Source organism: Branchiostoma belcheri, unplaced genomic scaffold (genome assembly GCF_001625305.1).
Source record: "Branchiostoma belcheri isolate BF01 breed outbred unplaced genomic scaffold, Haploidv18h27 scaffold61, whole genome shotgun sequence".
Lineage (NCBI taxonomy): Eukaryota > Metazoa > Chordata > Leptocardii > Amphioxiformes > Branchiostomatidae > Branchiostoma > Branchiostoma belcheri.
Genome location: NW_017804254.1, coordinates 945,622 through 971,782, shown reverse-complemented (window position 1 = coordinate 971,782; position 26,161 = coordinate 945,622). Strand labels below are relative to the sequence as shown.

The window sequence follows — 26,161 nt, the reverse complement described above, 5'->3', positions numbered from 1 at the left end:
TATGTAGTAGGAAGTGGCTAACAAAATAGGGCAAAGAAGGAGATTATTACCTTACTGCTTCCTGTATCTGCACTAAAAGGGTCTTTCCCACTGAAGGGATCATCTCCAAATGGGTCAGTGGAAAAGCCAGAGTCAGCAACACTAGACTGGAACACATCTGAGTGGAACAAACAACAAGGCAGAATCAGTAAGGATGGACCAACAGGGATATGGTCTGTGTGAAAATAGTGGCTGAGAAACTTTGTTTATTTTCTCTAAGGCCTGTCAGTATTAGTTCTTCATGAAATCTTGTTTGGAGCACTCGTGTAATTTGAATACATGTTGTCAATAGCAGAAGCAATCCAGAAGTTGAACATACCTGTTTTAAATGGATCTTCTGCCTTAAAAGGATCATTGTAATCTGAAAGTATCAGAAGAAGTTTATAGTTACCAAGACAAACAACAAGCAGAAAATAAATGTTTTTATGTCCTACCTGGGCCGCGATTGCGTTCGATACGGGTGTTCCGGCCCGTGTGATAACTAGCGGTACGGCCCGGGGGTTCTTTACGCGTACGGCCCGGGCCTTCCAAATGTTCCATAGAACGATTCGAACGCGTTTCGGCCTAACCGCTTGCACCGCTTCCGAAAATTCGATCACAAAATTCGGACATTGGAATTGATGTTGGTGCATTTGTTTTGGGTTTAGGGACACCAAATGTCCGCCCATTTCGCGTTAAAAGGCGTGTTTTCTTGGGTGGGTATGACATAAATAAAATACAACACGGTGTATTCCGCATCACCCTCGGTCCCAGCCCTCCCGCGGATCGGATCTCCCTCCGGCCTTCGGCCGTCGGGCGATCCGACCCGCGGTCGGGCTGGTACCTCGAGCGATACGGAACACACCGTGTTGTATTCTATATGTACATTCATACCATAATGTATGAAACTGTACCTGTAGTAACACTGACCTGCAACAAAAACAAGTATCAAGGCAAAATACTAATTATAGATGGGTCAGAACTTTACTCAGAAAGGACTTCTGAGTGGGTTCTGTTTGAAAACATTGGTTATCTGACAAAGAAACTGTGCTTATTTTCTGAATAATGAGAGATTTACTTATATACAAACTGTATCAAGATGAATATAAAACATCTTGCTTATTACGTAAAGCCATACCATTATACATGTATGAAGCCATATTCATACCGGTAGTACAGGACTGGTACAGGTACTTTAATATCAATAACTGGTTTATCAAAAATTTTTAGTTTCATTCAGATGAAAAACCAGTCTGAGACTGAACATACCATTTCCAGTTGATGCAAATGGGTCCTTGCTACCAAAAGGATCACTCTGAAAAAAAGAATGAACATTTCAATTTATGGAATAGAAAAAAAAAACGATATAAAAAGGTAATAGAATACCTAGCAGATTATGCAGTTTTAGATTCAGAGTAAGTGTTTGTTTGTTTGTTTGACATGATGATGAGGCTGTTGTGGCTGCCGTAGTCAGACCAATGTTTGTAATCACTATGTTTTCATGTATGTTTGTTTATATGTATTCAGGCCTCGAAATTAACTTTTTTTACAATTGTCCCAGAACTGTCCCAAAAATAGATTTCAATTGTCCCGAACTGAGGATGGACTGTCCCAGCCTGCTTTTCAGGAAATAAGTTTATGACAACAATAAGAAAACAACAACTCAATCTGTACAGCTTGAAGTCCACTTTTTAGTACAGTAAAATGTCCATCATTTTCCCAGACTGCAGGGAAATACATGATAGTATCATGGGCGCGGAACCATCTTCGAGGCCCCTCCCCAACATCTAGAATCCCTGATTGGTCAAATTTAAATGTTTGTCAGAGTATTATGGGCTGCCGTCGGCTTGCAGCAGAATGGATGGATCATGTTCCTAAATGACGTGGACAGTCTCAGAATTTTCCAATTTCCCCCGAAATTGTCCCGAAACGTAATTTGAATTGTCCCGAGCTGAAAATTTAGTGTCATTTGACACTGGGACAATGTTAATTTCGAGCCCTGTGTATGTATGTAGAGTTGAGAGTATTGACTCACAGTTCCAGTGTCCCATGTTGATGAGGCAGTTGTAGTTGCCATGGTCAGACCGATGTCCCCGACTCCCCCAGGTCCAACCTGTGTGCTCAGGTTCCTCTGGGTGTCCTGTAGTTTGGACAGCTGGTCTCGTACCTGGAACATGGCAGTGCAATATTTTATAATGATAGTCAATCTTACATGTACATATGTTAGCCTGTTCTGTTGGTATTAAAAAGTCGTTCTTCTGTGCTGGTCATTTCAGACAAGAACATTTCTTTCTTTCTTCCTTTAGTCTTTTTGTTTTTGTTTCTTTGTCAACTTCCTTGTGCAAATTATTTTACAAGTTTACAACTTAACAAGTACTAATAAATGCAAGCCTTCTATTAATTGTTAGAAATCCCACCATTCGTCCAAATCCATTCTTTTATCATTCTCTTTCATAACCCATGGGTCACAAATGTTTTCACTTTAAATTTGTACTTGAATATGATCTTGAATTTAATTTGTAAAGGAACTGTACCATCCCATTTTGCAATTTAAGTCATATTCTTTTTACACTGACTGACAGAGAGAGAGGTCACAGACGGTTGGGCCTAGGAAAAAAGCTGTGTTTCCTGTTTCCCGACCGATCCTAAAAAAAACCTGCTGACCCTAGGCTTTTTTTGTTGGACCTCTGCATTTTTTGAGCTGATCAACCTTTTCTAACTCCACGATCTGACATGTGTGTGATGAAATGCTGTACAATCAGTTTTCCAACATTGACATTGAAAAGAAGTGTCCTCTTGCAAGTTTTACTTTGTTAAACTGTATTGTATGAGTTAAATCACTAGAGATTGCCAAAGTGTAATAAAAAGGAAAGAAAAAAATCCCTACCTACCAACCCTAAATTTCTCAGGACTGAAACAGGAAACACAACATTATTTTTCTCAGGCCTTGCCAACTGGTCCCTATGTACCTGTGCTATCTCCGTGTGTGCAGCTCTGATGGCAGTAATGGTGGCCTCCAGCCGAATCTTCCCAGTCTCCAGTTTCTGCTCCAGGTTTGCCTCTTCTGATCGCAGGTTGTTCAACTCCACACGTGCCTGCAACAGTCAAACACAATATGGTATACGGTACCTCTGGTTCTGCTTGTGGTCAGACACCTCTCAATCTATATCACATTAGCACGTCGGCAGAACATACTACACGTGCACGAAACCCGTAATGTATTGTGCATAGCACTTTGACAGAATGTCTCATATGAGGTTCTTTTTGCGTATATAAGGTTAACATTCAGACTGTAGTTTCCAACTGTTGTGTCAGAAGAGTTGTCATTTGCAACAGACAAAATTGTCATGCAACATTGACCAAACATTCAACAAAAACTGTGCAAAATCAGGGTTTCGCAAAGGCGCTGTACGTTCTGCCGATGTGCTTATCACATCATAAATTGCACCATCTGTATACATGACATAGAGCTGGTAATATTGACATCAGTAAATGTAGACTGAGAGCTACATTACACCACAAATTGTACTCTACAAGATAAAGAAGACCTAATGTAGTAATAGCCACTGACCTTATTGAGTTGCTGTTCCTGGTTCTGTACAGACGTCTCCTGTGAGGTAAGCTGTGATCTCAGCCTGCTGACCAGCTGGGTCTCCTCCTGACACTGTCTCTTCACCTCCTCCAGCAGCCGCTCAACTTCCGCCTCCTGAGGACAAATAGACGTTCAGACAACACCACAAATGTTGTTCCATCCATACTACTCTTCCTGGAGTCCGTAGTCAATAAGCAGATAAGAATTTAGACCATCGCACACCGGGGCATGCCCCTACTCTTTTTCGAAAGGTGTGGTGGGTTCTTTAATGTGTATGGAGTATGGCTCTTCCCAACACAGGACCTCCATTTAATGTCCTCTCCGAGGAACGTCCTTAACCAAAGCTAGGTAGGTACTCATTTTCACCTGTCGTGAGTGAAGTGAGGAAGTGTACAGTGCCTTTCCCAGGGGCATGGTAGGATTCAAACCCGGAACCTCTTGGTTCAAGGCAGAACATGCTACCATTATCCCACACGACCCCACTGATGTTTTTAAACACACTGTAAAGTTGTGGCTCTGACCTGCTTGTCCAGTTTCTGCACAGGCAGGAGTGTGTCGGCCTTTTGTTTCTCCAGCTGCTGAAGGGTGGTCTGACTCTGGTTCACCTCAACTTCCAGGTTCTACACACAGCAACAACAGCAATGTTACTGATAAATCTCCATGCACTACCCGGTATATGTAAAAGTCTTTAAGTATCCATATGAGATCACTTGCAAGTGAAAAGAGAAACACTCCAGAAGTTCCAAGAAGGCATCTTTTACACGACCATAACCCAGGTCTGGTAATATTTCACACCTTATACCTTAATACAGTACTACAATGATGCAAGCATGATATACTAGTACTTGTATACTGTAATTCACTTAATGTTCACGGTAGCAAATAGAGGTGTTCACGAAACTATACACATGTACATGTATATGCATGGGGGCTCAGGTGCAGAAGGAAACAAGTCAGTGAATTATTTGTTAATGGTAAGTTTGCAGCACAGAAGTTACCGCGAAAACCTAAAATTTAAAAGTATGACAAAAAAATCAGGAATCATAGTAACATCTAGTATACAGTTATGTGCACATTATACTGACCATAAGAAGACTGTTGATATCCAAGATCTGCTGCTGCTTGTCTGTGATCTCTGACTGAAGACTGTCCTGTTCTCTGGAAAAACACACACACACAAAATAACATTTTCTCCTGTAAGTAAAATCTATTCAACAGTCCAGAAGCAAATTTGCACTTTAAGGATTACAGGTATCTATTGAAATAATGTTTTTAGACAATGTGGAAACATGATACAATCTCTAGATCCCTTTTGTTTTAGCAGTAACAGTCTTTCTTCTGCTGTTCTGTTTTCTTGACATGGAACAACAAACTGTAAAATTTGAAACTTTACAGTAGTTCTATTTTGCAGTGCCTAATGCCACCATAAAAAACATGTTTAGTTGCAATATTGTTTCAACTGTGGACTTGTTTACAAGGGACAAGTTGATTTACTAGAATTGTTCTGGACAACTCAAATTGACAACAACAAATCTCTGTCCCCTATTGGCCAACCAGCCCAGACTGGCCCAGACCGGCCTATGTACCTGGTGAGGTCCTGGATCTCCCGACCAATCACGTCCATCTCCTTCGCGATGGTGGTGACGTCGGAGCCGGCAGACTTGGCCTGGCGGGAGGACGGGGGGATCATCTCCGGGGACAGCTGCTGAGGGGGGTCAATACCCTTCACCTGGGGGGAACACCAGGACAGGGGTCAAGTTTTGGATAAACTGGACAGGGCTTACTAGGCCTGTACTCAAGTCTTGTTAGCTTTGATGTATAAATTATGATTCTAAGGGCAGCTGACAACTGTTGGAAGTGGACTAAGGCTAACAGATATGGACTTCAGTCTAAGGCTTAAAGCTATTTATTTTTTTAAGCTTTATTTTTTGAAGCTTTATGACCTGGTAAGACATCAAAGCTCCTCCACTTTTCATCTAAACTACAACTTTATAACTATTGAAATCCTATCTCGTCACTCCACATAAAGTTACCCTGACCATTCTCTAACAGGTTTGAAAATGCAGCAACATGGCAGAGCAGTAAACATAAGAATTTCTCCTTAAAAAGTGTAAACACAAACAAAAAATTAATATACAAGAGCATTGTGTAATGAATTCAAAGCTGTAAGAGATGAATGGATAAGCATAAAAGCTGGTTATGTCCTCACCTGTTGCTGAATGAGCCACATGGCCAAAGCAAACTGCTCAGCATTGAGCAGCCCAGCCTGCTTCTCATCACACAATGTCCTGTGGGAAAAACAAGGCACATTTAATTTTGGTAGATGATGCAATAAAATAATGTCCTGATGATAGTCTAGTATAATGAATCCTCTCAACAGTAAGAAATAGGATAAGACGCCCGGCCCAGAAATACATGTGTACACTTATAATAGCCCTGTTCATCTTGGTCAAATGCATAGATACGTAAAAGAACTACTTAAAAGTACAAATGCACACTTTGATGGACATGCAGCCACTATATCTATGGTCAAAATGCTAATTGCATTTTTACGTTTTTATTTTGCATTTCTACATTTTGACACAGGACGGCAGGATTATAGGGTTGATGAACTGTAATGATCATCTATTATCACAGAGCTAATGCCCAGTACTGACCAGATGTGAGCTAGCACATTCTGTGGAACCCCAGACTGCATGAAGACGTCCTTGACCTCCCCGCCGCCGACAAACCCGTCCTTGTCTGTGTCCGCCTGACGGAAAATGTTGTCATACTTCATCTTGTCACCAGGGGTCACCACCCACGAGGTTTGCTGGAACGTGAAAGAAACATTATTTGCCAACTAGAAAGGTGACATTTGAAGAGCAAATGCATAATGTTTACCTGCTCTGTTAATTTTTACTCAAACACATTCATATATATGGTGACGGGAGTCTAAATCCCTCCTGCTATAAAATTGCAACATGATGTCACTTACCTGTGTGTGTACAGCATGTGCAGGAGAAGGCCCAGGTGCCAGTCCAGGACTGGGTCCTCTCTTGGAGGGTGGGATGAGTTCAGGAGGCAGAGTGGTGGGGACCGGCTGTTTGTCCAGCGCACGGTATACCAGATGCATTGCCTGGAATAAAACATCGGTCATGATTACGAAAAAAGTATATCATGAATGCTTCACAAACAGAGTATTTGCATTATCAGCTCTTCACTGAAAAAGCAACTTACAATATTGCCCAAACTGCTAGATGAGATAACAAGAGACAACCTCATGTTGAAGCATCTGTACATACCACAGCAAATTCCTCCTTATCCAGACAGCCATCCTTGTCTATATCACTCAAGTCCCAAACCTGTCAATGAAATACAATGTCTTTAATTTTTTTCTGTTGCTGTTGATTGATGTACATTTCATTAATACATGATGTATAACAATTTTTCATAATGTTTGCAAATACTGCAAATTGTACTTACTGTTCCAAGAATTTCCACAGGAAGTTTTGAATTCAAGAGAACCTGAAGAAAATGTAAATAAATAATATGGAATGATACATGTACAGGCTCATTTTGTAACTCTTTGAAAATGATAGTATCATCCTTCAGTCAGTTGCACAACTATCATGTTTGAGCTAGTACACAGTTTTACTCCTACATGAAAGAAAACACAACAGGCTCATCAGCCTTACCGGCCTGACTTTGTCTCCTGTCAGTAAACCATTGACAGGGTCCAGCGTGTCAAAAATGGTGTCAAACTTCAGCTTCTCCTCTGTCTGTAAATGGTAAAAAAAGTTTGTTTTTAGACATAGAAACAGAAACAGATATAGACTCTGAGGTAACTTAAACAGCAATGGTGTTGGATTTTACAGAGAATATCCCTATGCGTCAAGTATACAGACTGTATGGCTCCTTACCTTGATGGCCCAAGCTGCTCTGGAGCTGCCAGAAACATTCTCTGCCTGAAAGAAAAACCACAATTGTTACCTACCATGTTTCTTTACATTTTGTACATTTTATGTTAACGTTCACAAAAGGAAGACATATTGTTTTCATCTCAGTTTCTTCTTCTTCCACTCCAAACATATAAAGTAGATGACCTGGAGCAGATGTCTGTCACCATAGTAACTTGTGCTGTAGTAGACACCCTGTGGTGTTGGGTTACATTATGTAGCAGGACAGAGTTGGAGAGCCTGTTCACCACACATATGACTGTATTTGACTTAATAAAATAAACAGTGCTGTAGTTCTTTGGGCTAGAGCAGGTGAAGGTCAACATTATGCACTTGCTTTGAAAATGTTACACATTTAGTCTTAGAGTACATTTCTACTGGTATTATGTATTTGTTCAGTCTGTTAGATGGGTTGACATGACAGACTCTGGGAGTTAATGTGATTGATCAATCAGATAATTGATAAGAAAACATGCTGAATATTGCCCCTCACCATGGTAGGAGGTGGAATGGAGGAGGACAGGTTCTCCACACTGACATCCTGACCGTGCTGAGCCAGGGACACCAGCTGGAGCGCTACAATAAAACCCTGAAATAGAAACATTGCAATGCTTAGTATTCATTTCAGGTACCGTCATCAACATCGATACCTTAAAGACCTTATGACATCCAAAAAAGTCTGTAAAATACATAGAAATAGCAAAAGTATACATGCAATGTAGTCACTTGAAGTTGGTTTTAATCATGATGACTGAGAAATTGAGTTTGTACGGCCTTCTAAAAGTTCATTTTTGGAGACGCTTCGGCAAGCTTCAAAATTGCCCGTATCTCTACATTTTTAATGCAAAAATTAAACCTAGAGATGCAACTAGTCTGCCGGGCTTGGCTTGTGCTAACTTGTACATTGTAACAGGTTTATCGTGTATATATATTGTAAACGTGTCTGTTAGCCATGTAATACCAGTTATGTCAACTACAATCAGATTAGGTCGTAATTTGGTGTCATGAGCACTTTAAGGTAAGGCCTAGCTGCTCATAGCAAACTCCAAAACAGGAAGAACAACTTTTGATGTAACCATTGTTTTCCTGACAACTTCTTTCAAAATTTAGCATCTATCTATCAACATGGAAAAGAAAATTTAATGCTTTTCTCCACAATACATCTAGGAATAAAACATGTCTCCATGACTTACTTTTTTGTCCAGGTAGCCAGCCCCTTCCTGGTCTGCAAGGTTCCAGATCTGGTGATAATGAAACAAATGTCAACTTCCTAAATACATGTAGTAAATGTGATGTTACTGCAGTAGAAGACTAGTAAGTGTGAAACAGACACAAATTCTTTTTTTTTTTGCAATGCTGCACTTGACATGTAATTATAAGCAGTGACATGAGGACCAGGTCCTGTACCTTATGAAGAACACTCTCCCTCAGACCAGACCTCTTCAGGAAGGCAGCAGCTTCACCTGCATCAACCTTACCATGGCCCCAGGGGTCCAACTGAAAACACACATTTATAAACATGAGACAGGTGGGATTATGGCATTGTTTAGAAACTCTTTTGGTTGGTAATTTAGAAATCAGTGGTATATCACAATGAGAGTACACAGTCTCCTATCTATAGGTACTAAAAAATACATCAAACTAAAATCCTGTTTTGTTATTGGAAAAAATGCAGAAACTCATGATTAGCCCTACTTGATTGTGCATATTTATAATAGCACTTAATGTTTAGTAACTAGGATGTTAATATTTCATCTTATACCCTTTTCTTTTTGTATTTCTATGTTCAATAATTGTTGTCATACATTGTACCATGTACAATTGTCGTGCAATAAAGTTCTTCCTATCTACAGCAAAATGTTTTATGGGAACTTTGACCATTACTGAATGAAGCTAACCCCCTCATTTCAAAATGTGTACTCTTTGTGTTGGAATAAATTAAAGCATCAAAAAAGATGCCCGGGATGATTCCAATCCTCACCTGTCTGTAAAACCCCTCAAAAGCAGCCAGAGACTCTCCCGAAGCCATCTGTACAGACAAGATAAAAGCTAATAACCGTTATACTTTAGTACACTGTACTCTCTTCGTAACTTTGATTCAATTAGTATCAGAATTTAGTCTTCAAAATAACAAATGATCATTCTCAACCATTTTCAATTCACGCTACAACGATGCTTGAATGAAATTATGTTACAATTTGCAACATATTTTATAATCATTATAACTGATCGAGAGGGGTGTATCATTATGTCACAAACCATTGTTCTGTTTTATGTTAAATTTGAAGTATTTATAATAATCTTTGTGAAAGTCAACTTCTTCAAGGTGGTGCATCTCATATCAATAAATCACAAGTCATGTTTATTTTTGCTTCATTTCTTTTCACCTAAGGTTTATATACATGTATAGGACAACATACGTGTGTAACAGTAACAGTAACAGTATAACAAACACTCTTGAGACAGTAAACTTGAGTACTGTGTGCGATTGTAGCCCCTTTTTCCCTTCCACACCTAATCATTGCAAACAGTTCCTGTACAGCTATATGGAGCCTCCTTACAATAACACAACACATCTCTAGGTATGGCCATAGCATTCGATAAATGAGATTAAACTTAAGGGTGGTAAATGTTATCCGACAGACGCTGATCAGATGATTTTGATTTGAAACATCATGATGCTGAACATATATCTGTTTTTGCTCGATTACAGCAAGACATATTCCCAAATACTTTATAAACTGATTAAAAACGGTCTACTGGAACCTAAAGTAAAGCTTTAGGTATCTAGTGTGGGCGGTACGAAAGAAAATAATGATTTTTGAAGCTTACTTACCTTCCTTTCCGCCACAAAGGGGTGTACCCTTCACCTAGAGGTGACCTCGATTAACCTATTACCTCACTTCCGCTATTTCAGAATAGTCCACAACTTAGAAGGTGTCACTCCAAACATAAATATAACCTTTTCTTTTTGGCACTTTTTTTGGAAATATATCTGATATAAATTGTGAAATTAATTTATATGTGAATAGTGATATACAGCTGTTGTATGATATCTTGATTTATTTTTCTGATCCAAAATATCTAGTATGGTACCCCTCTATCAAGAGTGGTAAGTTCCTACTTCACAAACCGGATGTTGTGCACTCAAAAAATGCCAACATGGCGGGGCGTTGTGGAAAATATGTGGAGCTCACGTCACTCGTACTTTAAATCCGATTTTCCCGTGACTCCGAGGCGTGATCTGAACTGGAGAAGAACAAGAAGGAACCAAGGGCAGGGGAGTTCTCGCTGAAGGGCCGTTTTTGTCGTCTGCGGACCCATGGATCGCGCCGCCCGCCGTGAACTCATTGAAACTATTGAACAACAGAAGGAGCGAATCGCAAGGCTTGAAAACAGGCTCAGAGGTAAACATTGGCGAGTTGTTGTGACAAGTACTAAGATAAACTGCCTTGACTGTTTACCGCTAGCTCTATCGCGAACTGTTATAAATTGCAGGCATTCTTGTAGGTCAGCCAAGTCACGTAGTAACATTTACTTCTGACCTGAGATGTTGACAGCAGAATTTCTTGAACTTTGACCCTACCACTATATCTGCACTTGTCAATGGAAAGCAATGGTAGACGTGCATGAGCTAGAATTTGGGGGGTTGAGTTGGGTAATATAATGGTACATGTACTTGTCATTTTTCTGTTCACAAGAAGTGGTCAACTTGAGATCTATACCTCTTTCAAATAGTAAAATTATACAGTCTAAAAGCCTCAGGCAAAAACTATGCTGTTCAACCAGATAGTACAATATGTTGTGATAACTATCTGTACTACCTGACGTCAACACATAATGATAGCATGTTGAAGAACAATTACACAGGATAACCTGGTGTGTTTGTGGCTGGTACGTGTGTGAATATAATTGGCCTTGCATGTATGGGACACATTGGCATTGTGTAACACTAACAGACGTGCAACTGACATATTCCAACATTGATGCAGATGACGTCATATGAAAAGCCTACATACTAGCTGTATAGGCTACCGGGGCCCAAAGTACTTTTATCTGTACCAGACAAATTTTACCTGCACCACTCACAATTTAGGACGACTGGATCACACTAAAAACTACTCTCATGTCCCTAATAAACATACCCCCCGGAATAAACATACCCCCCGGACAAATCTTCAAAGTCTAATAAACATACCCTCCGGAATAAACGTACCCCCCGGAAAATGACCAAATTGACAGGTGAACTGTGTGTCCATGATACTAAAATGTGTGTGCTCTTTATTTCAATACCAATATATGGGCAAATCTTTCACTGTTACATTTAATTAGTGAGTATATATCACTTTAATTAATGAGTATATATATATTGTACTTGTTTTGGGGATATACAAAATCCGTAGGAGAAGCTATTGCATTTTACACTTCTGAAATGCACTTTGCTAAGCCTTCTTCTGCAACTTGAGTTGAAAATCTGACTAACTTAAGAGATAGAAAATCAAGCCCAATTAAGTACAAATATAGGGGTTTAATGAGTATATGTACAACAAAATCCATTTCAACATAATAATTATTTGGTATGGTACATTGTCTAGTCTGGTCAAAGTCTGGATTCTGAAGAAGAAAAACTTCTGAAGAAAAAAACTTTTAAGAAAAAAATATTATTCAGCATAAAATTTTGATTGGTTTCCATCTCATTGTTTTTTTAAAAATCGATAATGTGATTGTATCAATTTTAAACGCCCTAACATTAGCTAAATCGGCGCTTTTACGGTGATTGCGCAATGTAGGTGCCCTATGACCTTTGACTTTTTACGGGTCATGCTGCTCAGGCGCTAGGCGCCCTCCCCACGTCGGCCGTCCGTCTTGTGGGCAAATTTCTACTTTTTTAGGGGTTTCGGGACCTAAAAACTGACACCAGAGGGAAAATAAACCACATACGTTTTTTTCATGATAAATATCGCTAAAATGGACCAGGCATTTTTCTGCCGCGTTGCCGATTTTGCCAAGGACTTGCGGCCGCCATGTGCTAAATACGTCGATTAGCTACTCGCCTCCCCTTCGGTTTTGTGGGCAAATTTTTTATTTTTCAGACGTTTTGGGACTTAAAAATGGACAGCAGGCGAAAAATAAATAATATACATTATATTCATGGGAAATGCCGCTATCATGGACCAAATATCTGTGACGTGTTGCCGAATAATTTTTGCGGCCGCTTGCTGATGGTGCGGTAACGTATGGACAATTTTTTCCCAAAAATTAATAAACGTACCGTCCCTAATAAGAATGTACCGGGTGGACGTTCGGGCCGAAAAAAATAAACGTACCGGTACGTTTAATCGGGACATCAGAGTATTCAGAAAGCATTCATTTCAATTTGTCATTATTTCTTTTATACTTTCAACTTACTGATGGTAACAGTCAATTCAGCAAATGAAAATCAACATATACCCACATTTGTATATACACCCAGTACATTGACTGGTGCAGTCAGACAATAGAAATACCTGCACAGTTCCAATTTTACCTACCTGCACTGTGGAAGTGATATTTTAAGCCCCAGCTACTAAATTACAATCTTGCCTTAATTTGTTTCCCACAGATGTTGTTACTGCATACAAGGGTCTTGCAAAAGAAAAAGAGGCTCTAGAGGCCAGCATCAAGGTTCTGACTGTACAGAGGACACAGCATGTGGAGAGGACAGCAGCTGGTACTGATGACTCTTCTGAGACAGCATCAGAGGCGAGTGGGGATGCCACAAACACAGGAGATGGTGGGGCGGAGTCGTTTGTCGATCCCCTTAATGCCACTGGACAGGTAAGTCAGCTGTGAATATCTTGGAAAAGGTTATAGGGCCAGGTTTTGTTTTATCTTGAAAATGGACAATGTCTTAATTTCTGGTGCATATATAGGTGCAAGAAGGACCTTTTTTTTATAAAAATAGTACATTTTATGAAACTTAAATCAATTGCTAGAAAGATTCTTTTGAATAAGAATATGAATGCAGGCCTCGAAATTAGATTTTTTTCCCTATTGTCCCAGTACTGTCCCGAAAATAAATTTCACTTGTCCCGAAGTGAGGATGAACTTTGCCAACCTGTTTTTCAAGAAGTGAACTTGAAGTCAGCTTTATTTTGCTTATGTTCTGACTTCCAGGCGTGCTATGATTGCACAGTAAACGGCAAATTTTGGGGAGCTTTTTCCGGATCCAAACAAAAGATTCTGATGTTGATTATTTTTCTATTGTCCCAAACATGTCCCAAATTGTCTTTTTAGTTGTCGCAGCTAAAATTCTAGTGGTCAGTGGCCATCGGAGCACCGTTAGTTTCGAGCCCTGCCCATGTCATGGCAGTTTGGCGGGAGACTTATATAACACATTTATGTCCTTTAGGCTGAATCTACGTCTGCAAACCAGGATGAGATTCTTCACCTTAAAGAACAGCTGGGTACACTGACCAACGCCCTGGCAACCGTTACCGACCAGAAATCTCAGATGGAGGCCAGCTTCCAGGCCGACAAGAAACTCATCAGGGTAAGGGTTAAAATAATTCCTTAAGCTTTACACAGCTTAGGAATTAACCAGTATTTAAAAGGGACTTTCATTAAAGTATGTTTTTCTCGTCAGGTAACTAGGGATTTGACATATTGGGCAGTCACTGAATACATTTTAAAAACAAAGCAAACATTTAAAAAAAGAAAGCAAACATTCTGTAACTGGTTATGCTCTTTAATTTTAGCCTGCTGTGATTCACAGTGAATAATTTTACTTCACGGAGGGTAAAATTAACTAGATATTTGGCTTTAATTAGAAAGCAAGTAAATCAATCAATTTGTATACTTTACATGTATGCATATGTCTCTATCCTGTACAGCAAGAGAATGAGAACAGCAAGAAGCTGGCAGAGGAGACACAGCAGAGGCTGGAGGAACAGCTGGCAGAGGCAGAGGAACAGCTCAGTCAGGTAAGGAAGTCTATTAAACGTTGTAATGATTCAGACTGTAGATACTGGCACTCTGGGGATCAAAACCAGATCTTTTTTGTTCCGTCACCTGTATCATATATTGCCATTGTTGTTACTCACACTCAATCACTTTCCGCCTTAACGTCAGTTGTTACCTGTCTCCTGAGGGTTTGACGTGCTTGCACACTGGTGCTGAGGTTTGATGGCAGCCAGCCATTAGCCTCTATCCTGGGTTCACACTGTGTAAGTTGAGGTGGTGGAAATATTCCCTTATATGTTGTCAATCCATCTCTTCCTTGGTCATCCTCGTGGGTTTTGACCTTCCCGATCTCCCTAGGCTACTTCTCACTGTCCATTCTTTGGAGTTGGCCATACCATCTTAGTTGGCTGGATATTACTATGTGCTGAGTTAAAGTTATTATAAAAGTGACTGAGTGAATGTTTACATGTGTGCCCGTGAACAGGCCAAGTCCCGTATCCGTAGTCAGCAGCAGGAGAGGGAGAAGGAACAGACGGACCATGCCATGATGCTGAGGGAACTACAGAAGGTCCTGTCTGATGAACGGGCTTCCAAGGAACAGTTAGAACAGGAGGTAAATACACAGGCCTGTGCCGTCTGTCTCTGGTCACAGGGTGTTTGTACGCTGATGGAAACTGATTGTTGAAAGAACCAAGGACACTAGGTTGTCCTTGAAAGTACAATCTATAATGTCTCATACATTGGTATAAAGATGCAGTAAGTAGCAGGTATATTGTGATAGTCTCCACCAGACTTCTTTTGCGGGGTGAATGAATAGTAGAAATCAGCCTAAAAAGGGTATTAAAGCCCCAATGCACATCCCCTGTTGCATGGGGGCTTTAATTGGCCAGAGAAGTTAGTCGGCCAGAGAAGCTCCATTTCTCAGCGGGGAAATGGAGCTTCTCTGGCCGGCTACCTTTTCTGGCCAATTAATACCCTTTTTAGGCCAATTTCTACGATTTATTCACCCCGCAAAAGAAGTCTGGTGGAGACTATTAAAATGCCAATGATGATACATTATGATAAATTATGTGTCTCTTATTCCAGCTCTTTGAGACAAAGCTGAAATTAGAAGAGAAGAAGGCCACACCTGACCTGTAAGTAAAGTAGTCACAATGTCTGTAAATAGTTATATTTCAGTCCATACCATGGTATGGATGAAATATATTGTGTTCTCTCATGTTTCTTCTCCTTCTCCTCCTTCTCCTGCCAAACAGTCAAAGGGATTCATCTCAGCCATTATTCAGCCAAATGACTTGAAATTTGGCATGGAGGTAGAGTGGGCCAATACCCCCAGGCGTTTTTTTCATTTTTTTGAAACATGCCTTTGAAAAATTTTTATGAAGGTTTTTTGGGGCATTTTTCGACAAAAAATGGATTTTTGGATCCTGAGCCCTGGTATTACAACCAAATGATATGACATTCGGTATAAGGGTACCTTGAACATGTGTCTACAGAATAGCAGTCATGTATTTTGCATACATCACTTCCAAATGACTCATTTGGGGGACTTAAATGGCTATTTTCAGCAAAAAAAGGGCCAAAAGTGCTATACCCGTTCCATGTTCTATGTAAAGAATGGCCGGTTCCATCCATGGAACACGTGTTCCATTGGAGGTTACCTGAGGTCACATTGCACCTAAGTGGTGCGTAATGACCCACACATTCAATTTTATGTGCCTAAGACCTTCAAAATGTATCAAATCTCATCATTGTTAGTTTTTGCATACCTGTAATAAGATTAGTAAAGCTTTCGAGATTCAAAGTACTTGTTGTTGCATCTTTGTTCTCATATAGCTACTATTTAATTCATTTATTTGAGAACCTTTGCCAGTTTTGCACTGGGGTAAGTTTGGAATAGTCCACTTTTGCGTGGGAGGGAGATGGACTGAAATATGCTGTATTTGCTCCCAAGCAAATGTCGGCCTTTCTAGTTGTACATAAATTAGTCTGTTTGTATCAGTTTGGTAGAGTTACTGGTATAATGAGCAGGAGATGAAGGACCATCAATGGAGGGGTCGAGTTAGTGTCAGAGTTAGAATTGAGGTTAGCAAGAATAGTTTGGAACTTGACTTGTTGTGTCATGATCAGTTCTATAGAGTATGAACAGAAGATGCAGGACCTGTCTACAGAGATGGAGAGTTAGAAGTAACAGGACTACTCTTTAACGTTAACTGTTTGTATCAGTTCTATAGAGTATGAACAGAAGATGCAGGACCTGTCTACAGAGATGGAGAGTCTGCAGTGCCGTCTGCAGGCTGCGGAGACTGAGGCAGCCAAGCCTGCACCCCTGCTGCTGCAGCTGCAGGAGGAGATGGCTGAGATGAGGGTAAGGGTGTCTGTCTTCACAATGTTACTCTTAACTAGTGTTCTAGCCAGCCAGAATATTTTTGCATCATCTCAATTTTGATGGGTGTCGATTGCGGAAGCACAATAATCTTTTAAAATCTCGACCCTCTGAAATACTATTTTGTGATAATACCATTTCGAGAGGCAAAATTTGCTTTGCAACTAAGCCTAGTTTAATGATATCTCTTCTTTACACATCAGTTTTTGTCCGTCACAAATGGCAAATGTTTGGTCCATCATGTGTGGCAAAATTCTGTCAAATGACGGAACGATGGATGCTGGGTAGAACGCTTTTGACATTGACATTGTATACAAAAAAAGGTAAACATTCTGATTGTACTTTGGTGCTGTAAAAGCCTCAAGTCCTCTTATATTACAGAATCAATCATAAGTTGTCTAAATCTTTTTCTTTAACCTTCAGCCTGATAAGGTTGCCAGTTGGCTCCAAATCTATATTGGTTATGGAGTTGGGCAGCATGTAGAAGGTTAACCCTGCCCCCCTCCCCTCCCCCAGGTCCATCACAGACTGCAGATCCAGCAGGAACAGACCAGAGCTAACGAGGCAGAGACCAGACTGAAGCAGCTGGAGGCGGAGCGGGAGGCCCGGGTCGCTAACCTGGAGGCCAAGCTGGCCGAGCTGTCCGTCGTGGTTGGGAACTACGACAAGATCAGACAACAGGACCAGGAAGCCATGGAGTGGGTTTCTGTCATGTTATGATCTTGTTTCTAAAGACATGTTTTTTTAATTTGTTCAACTAAGCCTGCAAAGTACATTAGGCCTTAGTTAATGGGTTGTTGATCCACAGTGTCTAGGAAGCGGGGCCCAACCTAATCTCTCTCCAACCAATCTCTCTCCAGCCTTTTACCTCCCCAACCAAAGTCAGGTACTACTAGCCATTTAAACCTGGGTGGAGTGAGGAAAGTCTTGTAAAATGCGTTTCCAGGCACAACATCTAGCCAGAAATGCCAGGAATCTAACCCGTGACCTCTTGATCTTGTGTCTGCTAGTCTTAACCACCTGGCCATTTTTAGGTCTGCCATGTAAATGTAAGGACATGGTATTGGAAAATGGAGCTCATCCTTCTCCTTCCACTGCCTTTTACCTCCCCAACCAAAGTCAGGTAGCCATTTTACACCTGGTTGAGTGAAGAAAGCCTTGTTAAGTGCCTTTCTCAGCACAACATCTAGCCAGGAATCAAACCTGTTACCTCTTGATCTCATGTCTGCTAGCCATTTGACACCACTAGAACTGCCAAGTAGATAGCTTCAAACCTGTGAACCTAATTTTTTGGTGCTACAGAAAACTGAAGGAGAGGATTGCACAGCTGGACATGGAGAACACTGCCCTGGCCAGAGTAGCCAACAACAAAGTCCAGAGTGACGACCCAGACGACTCCAATCTGGATGTCCATGCCTTGAAGGAGAAGATCCTGAAGCTGATTGGTCTGATGAAGATCGCCAACGAGAGATCTGACCAACCACTGCCCCCAGAAGGTGACTCATGGTTAAAACATTATAACTTGACTTGAAATTTGTTGAAATGTTAACATTTTGGTTAAATGCCTTCACACTGTATTAGTAAAACCATTACCGGTATGTGATATAGAAAAAAATGTTGATGAGTTACTGCAGCTTACCAAAAACAATTATTATTGTAGTAACACAAGAAAATAGTTACTGAATCAACTGGATACATTTTGAAAACTGTCAGACATTTCAAGTAGCATCCACTACTTTTCGTTGGTGACTAACAGAATCTATGCTGCCTCCTGGTGGAATAGGCAGGCATCAAATATGAACATGGATTCGGGTCAAATATCACCCCAATGTGTGCGGGACTGGTAGAAACCAATGAATCACCTTTGACAAACAGCATTTTGGGTTGAAATTACTTTACTCTTCCTTTAACTAGTGTCTAGAAAGCACATATATGTTCCAGATTCCTAGACTATTTTTCTGGACATCCGTCATGAATATGACATGAACTAACCCCCATGTTGTTGACTGAGCAGACCTGTACACCTTCATGAACCCTGGAGGAGATGACTCAGACCCAGGGTCTCCTGTGTCCCACGACAAGTGTCAGCAGGAGTACAGGCAGCTCAAGGACGAGTTTGAGAGATATAAGATGAGAGCACAGTCTGTTCTCAAGAACAAAAATGCCAAGGTAAAGCATAAGAACACAAACACAGATATAGTAACCATTGGGTCCCATAGCTTATGGTAATTTGAAATGTACAATTCATGTTTTCTAGTTGAGCTATATGAAAATGAATTATTTCTATCTCATATTATAATTCTGTCTATAACATAATTTTGTCTAGGTATATATTGTAAGGTATATTTTTAAATGTCTGATCAAATATGTCTTATGTCTGATGACACTTTTTCTTTTTCTTCATTTGTTGATCCCTGGAACTCATGTATATCTGATACTAGGCTTGATCTTTAAGTTGTCATTCTGAACTGTAAATTCAACCTCGGTGACCACCACAGATGCTTTGTCTAGAAAGATGGACATGATCCCTTGGTTATCTTGTTCCTTTCTTTGTTTTACAATTACAGGACAGTTCTGTAGGGAAGGAGATTGAGACCCTGCGCAGTCAGCTACAGGAGCTGAGAGAGAAACACATCGCACTCAGGCAGTACTGTGACGAACAGGAACTCAAGGATAAACAGAAGGTACAGTAATGACAACAGTAATGACTTTTAAATTACAGCTCTTGTTTTCTGACCGAGTTAATCTTGTCATAGATCTGTTCATCTATACAAACTTACACGAGTGTCCTATTTACAGTATAACAATGAGGATAACAGAAAAACACTGCAGAATTTGTCATAATTGAAGATGCTCAGGACAAAACATTTTCTATTTTATTGACAGTGGTAAGGTGAGGTTATCAAATCAAAATGTACCGGGTACGTGTATGTCATGTTCTGTGTGGCTTTTGAGAATTGGTGTTATGAATTTTTTTTGCAATTCATCTCCCAACAGGTTGAAGACCTGGAGGCCAGGATAGCTAGAATAAAGAATGAACATAAAAAGGAGCTGGATAAAGCAGAAGAGGAATACAGGGTAAGTTATATGACATTGTGTTTTTCACATACACATTGAAGAAATGCAAGGCTGCTACTTTGATTGCAAATTATATACCTGTAATTACTTCAATCTAAGTACTAGTAGTTGCACTTGTGCTAGCAAAAGCAGTTGTATTTGGAGTTGCACAATATTTTTGTCCCCAACAGTTGAAGAAAGTCCCTTCTCGTCAGAGTTGTTACATTTTTTCCATCCCTCAATGCAGTACTGGTTTGATTGAAAGTTTGAAATTCGTAGTTTGAATTACAAACCAGCCTGGTATGAAGACGTCAATGCCTGGCTTATTTTAATTTCTACCTTTCGCCCTATCACTTCATAATATATTTTCTGAAAAAAATCCGAGAACCAACAAATCAAATTGGTGTGGCCTTAGTATCAGTTGCACCAAAAGTCATAACTTCATTGTTGCATTTTGCTTCAGCAAAGAGCGGCCAAACTGGAGACAGAGATGCACAAGCAGCGGGACAGAACCATCGAGCTGCTGGCTGAGAAGGAGAAGGAGATCCAGACCCTCCAGCTCCGCTCACACAGCCCTGTCACTCCATACATGTTCAGTAACCAGAGGTGATAATTTCTTATCAACAAACAATCCAAAATTCATAAGAAAACATAAAGTAACTTGTAGGAGGTATGCCTAGTATTTTCCAGCAAATCAAATGCAGAGTGATGCTATGTTAAATGTTAAGTTTAAAACTAATCTCCAAGCTCTTTTTGTGGCTGCAAGAAAATTGTAGCAATATAGTATCAAATTGGCAAGACAGACCTAATTTCGCAGTATTGTGAAAAAAAGTACTAATACAAAAAAAGCCCAATAATAAAACGTACAAACATGTCAAAAATGAAGCTGAATCATAAACCTCTGCTTGGAGAGTAGTTTATAAAGAAAGCTCAAGGGTAAATGTACAAAATGTTGCCTTGTATACCAGAAATCCCAAATGTTTGACCAGGAAATGACCGAGTCTGTTCTGTCCATGTAGTGAAGGCAGTGCCCACAGTGCCTCCCCGAGAGACGGGAGGTCTGACGCAGGAGTTGATGATGATGATGACATCAGGTCTGAGCACTCCGACACTGTGTCTGAACTACTGGTCAGACCTCACTTCACTCCGCTCATGGTAGGAGCTTTTTTTTCTTTAATTTGCAGTTTCTTTCAGTCTGTAGTGCCAAAAAAGTTTTTTACAAATTGTAAAATGTTTAAAGACAACTGCTGCTAATGTTGCAAACAACATGGGCTAACGTAATCATTTTAGACTATTTTTCTGATTCAAGATCTACATTTTCAATCCTCTGTTAAGAGCTACTGTATCTTCTTTTTGTACAAGTAAATGTTTGATAAAAATTCTGCACAACTTCAGTCGGCTCATAGCTAGACACTCTATTCAAAGCATAAATTGAGAAAAACTCACCTTCTTCATGTTGATTTCTTCCTCTCTATAAACATGACGACTCCATAAACAGACACACTCACGATTCACAAGAAAGGTACCTGACACAGACTTGGGTGAAAATCAGCAGGTGGCAGTAGTTGTAGTGGTGGTGGGGGTGGTGAACAAAGATTTGGATGTAAACTGCAATAAATGGTCTAAACGTAGACTAGCTAGGCATCATCCAGTAAACATCACTGTTTTCATCTTAGTATGTGACAAATGTTTGGTGTGGTTTGGGATGTGGTTTGAGGTGAACCAAGGACATTATTATATGGGAGAACACTGTGGCTATTATATAAAGCTGTAGCTGTATACTGAAGGCCTGGTCACATTTGTTGTACATAGTATGATTGCAAACAGATGTCACTCTTAAGATCTTTGGATGGCCGTGTGTGTGTCGTACAAAATTCAGCTGTCTTGTTTCTGAAAAGGCTGTCTTAAATCCTTGTAGGCAGTTGGTTCTGTCACGGTGCTTGAAAATTGTACGACATCAAAATCATGTGACAACCTGTAAGACAATTGTGACTGCACACAAAGCATGTTTTCTAATCTGTAGAGCTACAATGTAGCTGTCTAGATAAATGGTGAGACTGATTTGGTATGTTTAATATAATGAGAATTAAAGTGTTCTCCAACTCAAGAAATAAATTGACTCACCGGAATTTTCAACCGAATCGCTCGGTCTTCATCAGCTTTCTGATCTGAGTGCTGAGTTCTGATCTGAATTTTTCTTGACTTGGAGAACAGTTTCAGAGGAACTTTCATGCTGATCTGTTATGTTGTTGTGCTGACAGCCCAGTCCAGGAGAGGGGACCATCGTGCACTATGCGGAACAGCTGGCACGGAATGAGGTGGAGCTGTCTGCTGTCCGCAAACAGAAACACCACCTGGAGGCCAGCATCCACCAGCTGCAGGAAGAGATAGCCACCAAGTATGTTACTCCAAATGTATATATAATTCATTTTCGAGAGTGTTAAGTTTTGTAGCAGAGGTAGAAATTACATTTTCACAGTGTTTGAAATTTGCTGTTGAATCAGTCTTGTAGTAAATACAAAACATATATGATGCCATAAAAATGCAAACATAAAACCAGTCACTCTAAATTCATTCTTGTACACAGGGACTTACTAGTAATTTTGCCTATGTTTCAGGAAAGAGATGTTTTAATAAGTTTAAAATTTTTTTCCATTTGAAACAATTCTGTAGTCAAGTACAAATACTAACTAAAAGTCACATACTTATGGTGCCATGATTTCACAGTAAGAGGTCACAAAAAATGCAAAGTAAACTAATGCAAGCATTCTAAGATGTTCACTAACTAGAAAATCTTTTCGTTCCAAGTCTTGGGTTTATACTTACATTGTATATAATAGTTAATTTTAAAAGTTCTTTGGACAACCAGGAAACTTGATTGAAGGCATTTTGTCAAGTATGTTTTGTTATATGTACTTCTGATCATCAAATTGTGTAAAAAGTGACTTGCTCTTTTCTTGTGTTCAGGGAGGAGAAGTATCAGGACCAGATACAGGCACTTAAGAGAGAGGTGGACAGACTAGAAAGGAACAGGTAATATCTAATGGTGATTGTCAGAACCGTTACTGTGTTTTATATTTGTTCTGTACCTTTTTTTAAAGGAATTGTAATTTACAGAATTACAACAGGTTGGTATTGTATGAAAGCGATTTCCTCAATATAAACTTAATATTGTTTTGGAATTGTGTAGGTCTCGAGAGAGTGCCAACCTTGAATACCTGAAGAACGTTGTTCTACGTTACATGACGACGAGTGACTACGCTGCCAAGGACCAGATGTTCAAGGCTATTGCCACCATCCTGCAGTTCACATCTCAGGAGGTAGGGGGTGTAGATCTGCTACAGGACCAGTTGTAGCCAAGAAACTTTGATCGTAAGATGAGTCTAAGAGCAAAGGCATGCTATGTCTGTTTCTGTATCTGTATAGCTGGTATAAACGCCCTTCAGCATAACACACCAGTAATTTTTTATCACTTTTTTGAGCTGTTATATTGTTATTATTCTTATATTTTTTGAGAAATATGTAAATGGTGAACTAGATAAGTAGATTTTGCTAAAAGGTTGTTTCTCTCTTTCAGAGGACCAAAGTGACGAAATTCAACACCAGTTGGTGGTACGGGTCTCCTCGAAAATAGCTTTAGTGTAGAGGTCATGGGGTAGGTACTAAAGTAAGGTGAGGTACTGTACACACAGCTGATGTAGGGTGCAGGTAGCAGCAGGGAGGGGCTTGGAGATGGGCATACATTGTACTCTCCAAGCAGAGGTTGGTGGGGAAGACTGTGACCTTTCTAACATGTGCCCTGCTTTCTGTCTCCACTGGGGAAATATATTGTGTAGAGTAGCAACAGAAAGCGGGGAATATTATGATAGAAAGGTCACAATCTTCCCCACCAACCTCTGCTTGGAGAGTACATACATCATACAGCGTTTCCCCTGCTTTGGTACACAAGCCTGGTGTTGAAGCTACTGAGATGTGCAATAATTGTGCTAAAAGTGTAACTTGAAAGGTGTAAAATGTGTGATGGTGATGTCTAAAGAGGGCTTGAAATGGTGAGCAGGAGCATTACTGGTATGCTACACTAGATTACACTAGATGTGCCAAATGCACTCTTTCTGTGCGAAATAGTTCTCTTGTGCCATGTTGCCTTTCCCATATGGCAGATCCTCAGAAAGTGAGTAGCCAAATGCCTTTCTCGAACATCAAGTACAAACAGGCTCCTGGTGACCATCTCTAACCTTTTGCAGACTGCCTAGAATGGCAGCAGCCTGTTCACATGTCCGTCACATCAGTTGTGTGAGTGGTGCCGTCATGTGATAGTCACAAAGCAAGACTCAAAGCAAGTGGACAACACAACAAGCCTTGTGCCATCATGATAGTTGTAGCCAGCCCAGATATGCTCTACTTTACTGAACATGTAGCATCTTCCACAAAAACTGGTCTTGGAGAAATTGTGATCTTAACAATCATTTTAAGTATTTATGGTTTTTGTAAGCACCAAGTAATGGCTTCCATTCCTTATACACTACTACTCGAACAGGGGAGTGTGGTCAAATTCAACATGATGTTATGTAATGTTATGATGATTGCTGTACACTGAAATCACCAGTACCCTCCCCTAACCTTTTCAGGTTTACAGTGGCAAGTGCATTCTAGCCAAAAAGGTTCCTAAATAGTACTGTGAGATATTACTAGTAATTGTAGATATTTCTGGTTAATTTATATTTTTGGTGTATGTATATATGTGACATGTTAATCACCAAATTAATTGTATTGTACTGTATACTGTACATTGGGAGTTGTACTTAGTAGTATTTTGGCCCTCTTTGCATAATTATGGGTTTTGGTAGTTAGGAGAAACAGGCTACTACATGCAGAAATATAATTATGAGTACCTAGTGAATAGTTTGTGGCCAAGGTCAAGGAAATATATTTATTGATATGTAGGGATTTCTATGAGATTTGACTGGTGCAAATATAAAGTATATTTTCCATGAAACTGCCATGCTCACTTCATACGGTAAAGGGGTTTGCCATGTTCAGCTATACTAGAATGAATGCATCAATGTTAGTATGATTGGGCGGTACACAGTGTTAGAACAGTATCAACATTTAAGAAGGAATAGAATGTTGCATACCACTTATTAAGTCTTCCAACTTTTGAGACAGGCTGTTAAGGTCGCAAGCATGAAGACAGTGTTGCCACCTATCTGTAGAATGTAGTACTGCAATGTTGAGATTATGTTAGTGGTAACATTACTCTATTATCATCTTTTCCTCTCTTATGCTGGGTGACTCAGTGGAGTCTTTGTTGCTGTTTATATAATTTCTGTCCCAGTCCATCATTTTGCTGACACATTTTCCTTGTATAAACCACCAGTATTATGAGCAAAGTACTGGTACCTTTTCAGTAATGTCATTAACATTGGGGAAGCTGATGTATTAATAAGACTTTGTAGCCAAAAAGTTGTAATGGGAACATGAACATGTACATGTATTTAGGACCAAGACCTGGAACTCTTTCTAATAGCAATTAAAGTTATTTCAATGGTATAATGTATACTATTGAGTAGAAAGGTGTTTTTGGTAATCATAAGTTAACATGGAAAGGTTATGTCAAGTAAAATACAGCTAGTCCTTTTGGTCAAGTGCAATAAAACTGGTAAAGATCAAAAGAAAATTGTGGGAATCATTCATATTATAGGTCTGCCACTAGAATTTGTCTACTTAATTAGTGCCAGAGGTACAATGTATTTCTAGCACCCTAGAAAGCTCTAGCCTGGGTACCATCCGGATTTTCACTCCGCAACGCTCGAAAAATCACATAGCGTTGCTCCTCGAGTGAAAATCCGGATGGTACCCGGGCTAAGAAGGCTCCATATTCAACAAATAAAATACTAGTACATTTCCAAGGTGAAGAAAATGAAGTAAATACAGATACAACACTTCATGCTGTCATAAGGAAATGACACGTTTATTCTTTGAATAGGGCACTGAGATCTCTTGGGGAAAATGGTTGAAACATTGATGTAGTTAAGTAAGAGGAATCAATCACGTTACAAAAATAGTTATCAACATTTCTTAGCACACAACCCATGAAGGAGTTTCAAAAGGCTTAGAACTCCTCAACTTATGCTGCAATTAGGAGTAAATAGAAAACTACTTTCTATATACGTGTGCACAAAAAAGCTGATACGATGAAATGAATGCACATGATACATGTACATAACA

At 39.9% G+C, this 26,161-nt stretch overlaps 2 protein-coding genes across 2 annotated transcripts in view; one reads left to right on the top strand and one right to left on the bottom strand.

Moving 5' to 3' along the window:
• The window catches only part of LOC109482853 (epidermal growth factor receptor substrate 15-like 1), a 12,680-nt gene extending 2,246 nt beyond the window's left edge, over positions 1-10,434 (bottom strand). Inside the window, exons 1-21 of the mRNA XM_019785695.1 lie at positions 10,385-10,434; positions 9,530-9,577; positions 8,956-9,045; positions 8,742-8,789; positions 8,042-8,137; positions 7,513-7,557; positions 7,288-7,371; positions 7,076-7,117; positions 6,895-6,954; positions 6,588-6,728; positions 6,268-6,422; positions 5,820-5,898; positions 5,197-5,339; positions 4,696-4,768; positions 4,132-4,230; positions 3,590-3,724; positions 2,988-3,113; positions 2,054-2,185; positions 1,288-1,333; positions 359-400; positions 51-157 (exon numbers count right to left, since the gene is read on the bottom strand). Of these exons, the coding sequence (XP_019641254.1) occupies positions 51-157; positions 359-400; positions 1,288-1,333; positions 2,054-2,185; positions 2,988-3,113; positions 3,590-3,724; positions 4,132-4,230; positions 4,696-4,768; positions 5,197-5,339; positions 5,820-5,898; positions 6,268-6,422; positions 6,588-6,728; positions 6,895-6,954; positions 7,076-7,117; positions 7,288-7,371; positions 7,513-7,557; positions 8,042-8,137; positions 8,742-8,789; positions 8,956-9,045; positions 9,530-9,577 (1,791 nt within the window). The 5' untranslated portion in view covers positions 10,385-10,434. The remainder of the gene's footprint in view (positions 1-50; positions 158-358; positions 401-1,287; positions 1,334-2,053; positions 2,186-2,987; positions 3,114-3,589; positions 3,725-4,131; positions 4,231-4,695; positions 4,769-5,196; positions 5,340-5,819; positions 5,899-6,267; positions 6,423-6,587; positions 6,729-6,894; positions 6,955-7,075; positions 7,118-7,287; positions 7,372-7,512; positions 7,558-8,041; positions 8,138-8,741; positions 8,790-8,955; positions 9,046-9,529; positions 9,578-10,384) is intronic.
• A 260-nt stretch (positions 10,435-10,694) lies between these two features.
• Positions 10,695-24,379, top strand: LOC109482958 (GRIP and coiled-coil domain-containing protein 1-like). Its single transcript, XM_019785859.1, has 18 exons — positions 10,695-10,955; positions 13,151-13,365; positions 13,940-14,080; positions 14,421-14,510; positions 14,975-15,103; positions 15,577-15,626; positions 16,717-16,858; positions 17,393-17,574; positions 18,179-18,372; positions 18,891-19,045; positions 19,444-19,560; positions 19,874-19,954; positions 20,397-20,539; positions 20,953-21,088; positions 22,195-22,331; positions 22,901-22,966; positions 23,124-23,253; positions 23,511-24,379. The coding sequence occupies exons 1-18, from the start codon at positions 10,871-10,873 to the stop codon at positions 23,565-23,567; spliced, it is 2,250 nt and encodes a 749-aa protein (XP_019641418.1). The 5' UTR covers positions 10,695-10,870; the 3' UTR covers positions 23,568-24,379.
• The last annotated feature ends 1,782 nt before the right edge of the window (positions 24,380-26,161 follow it).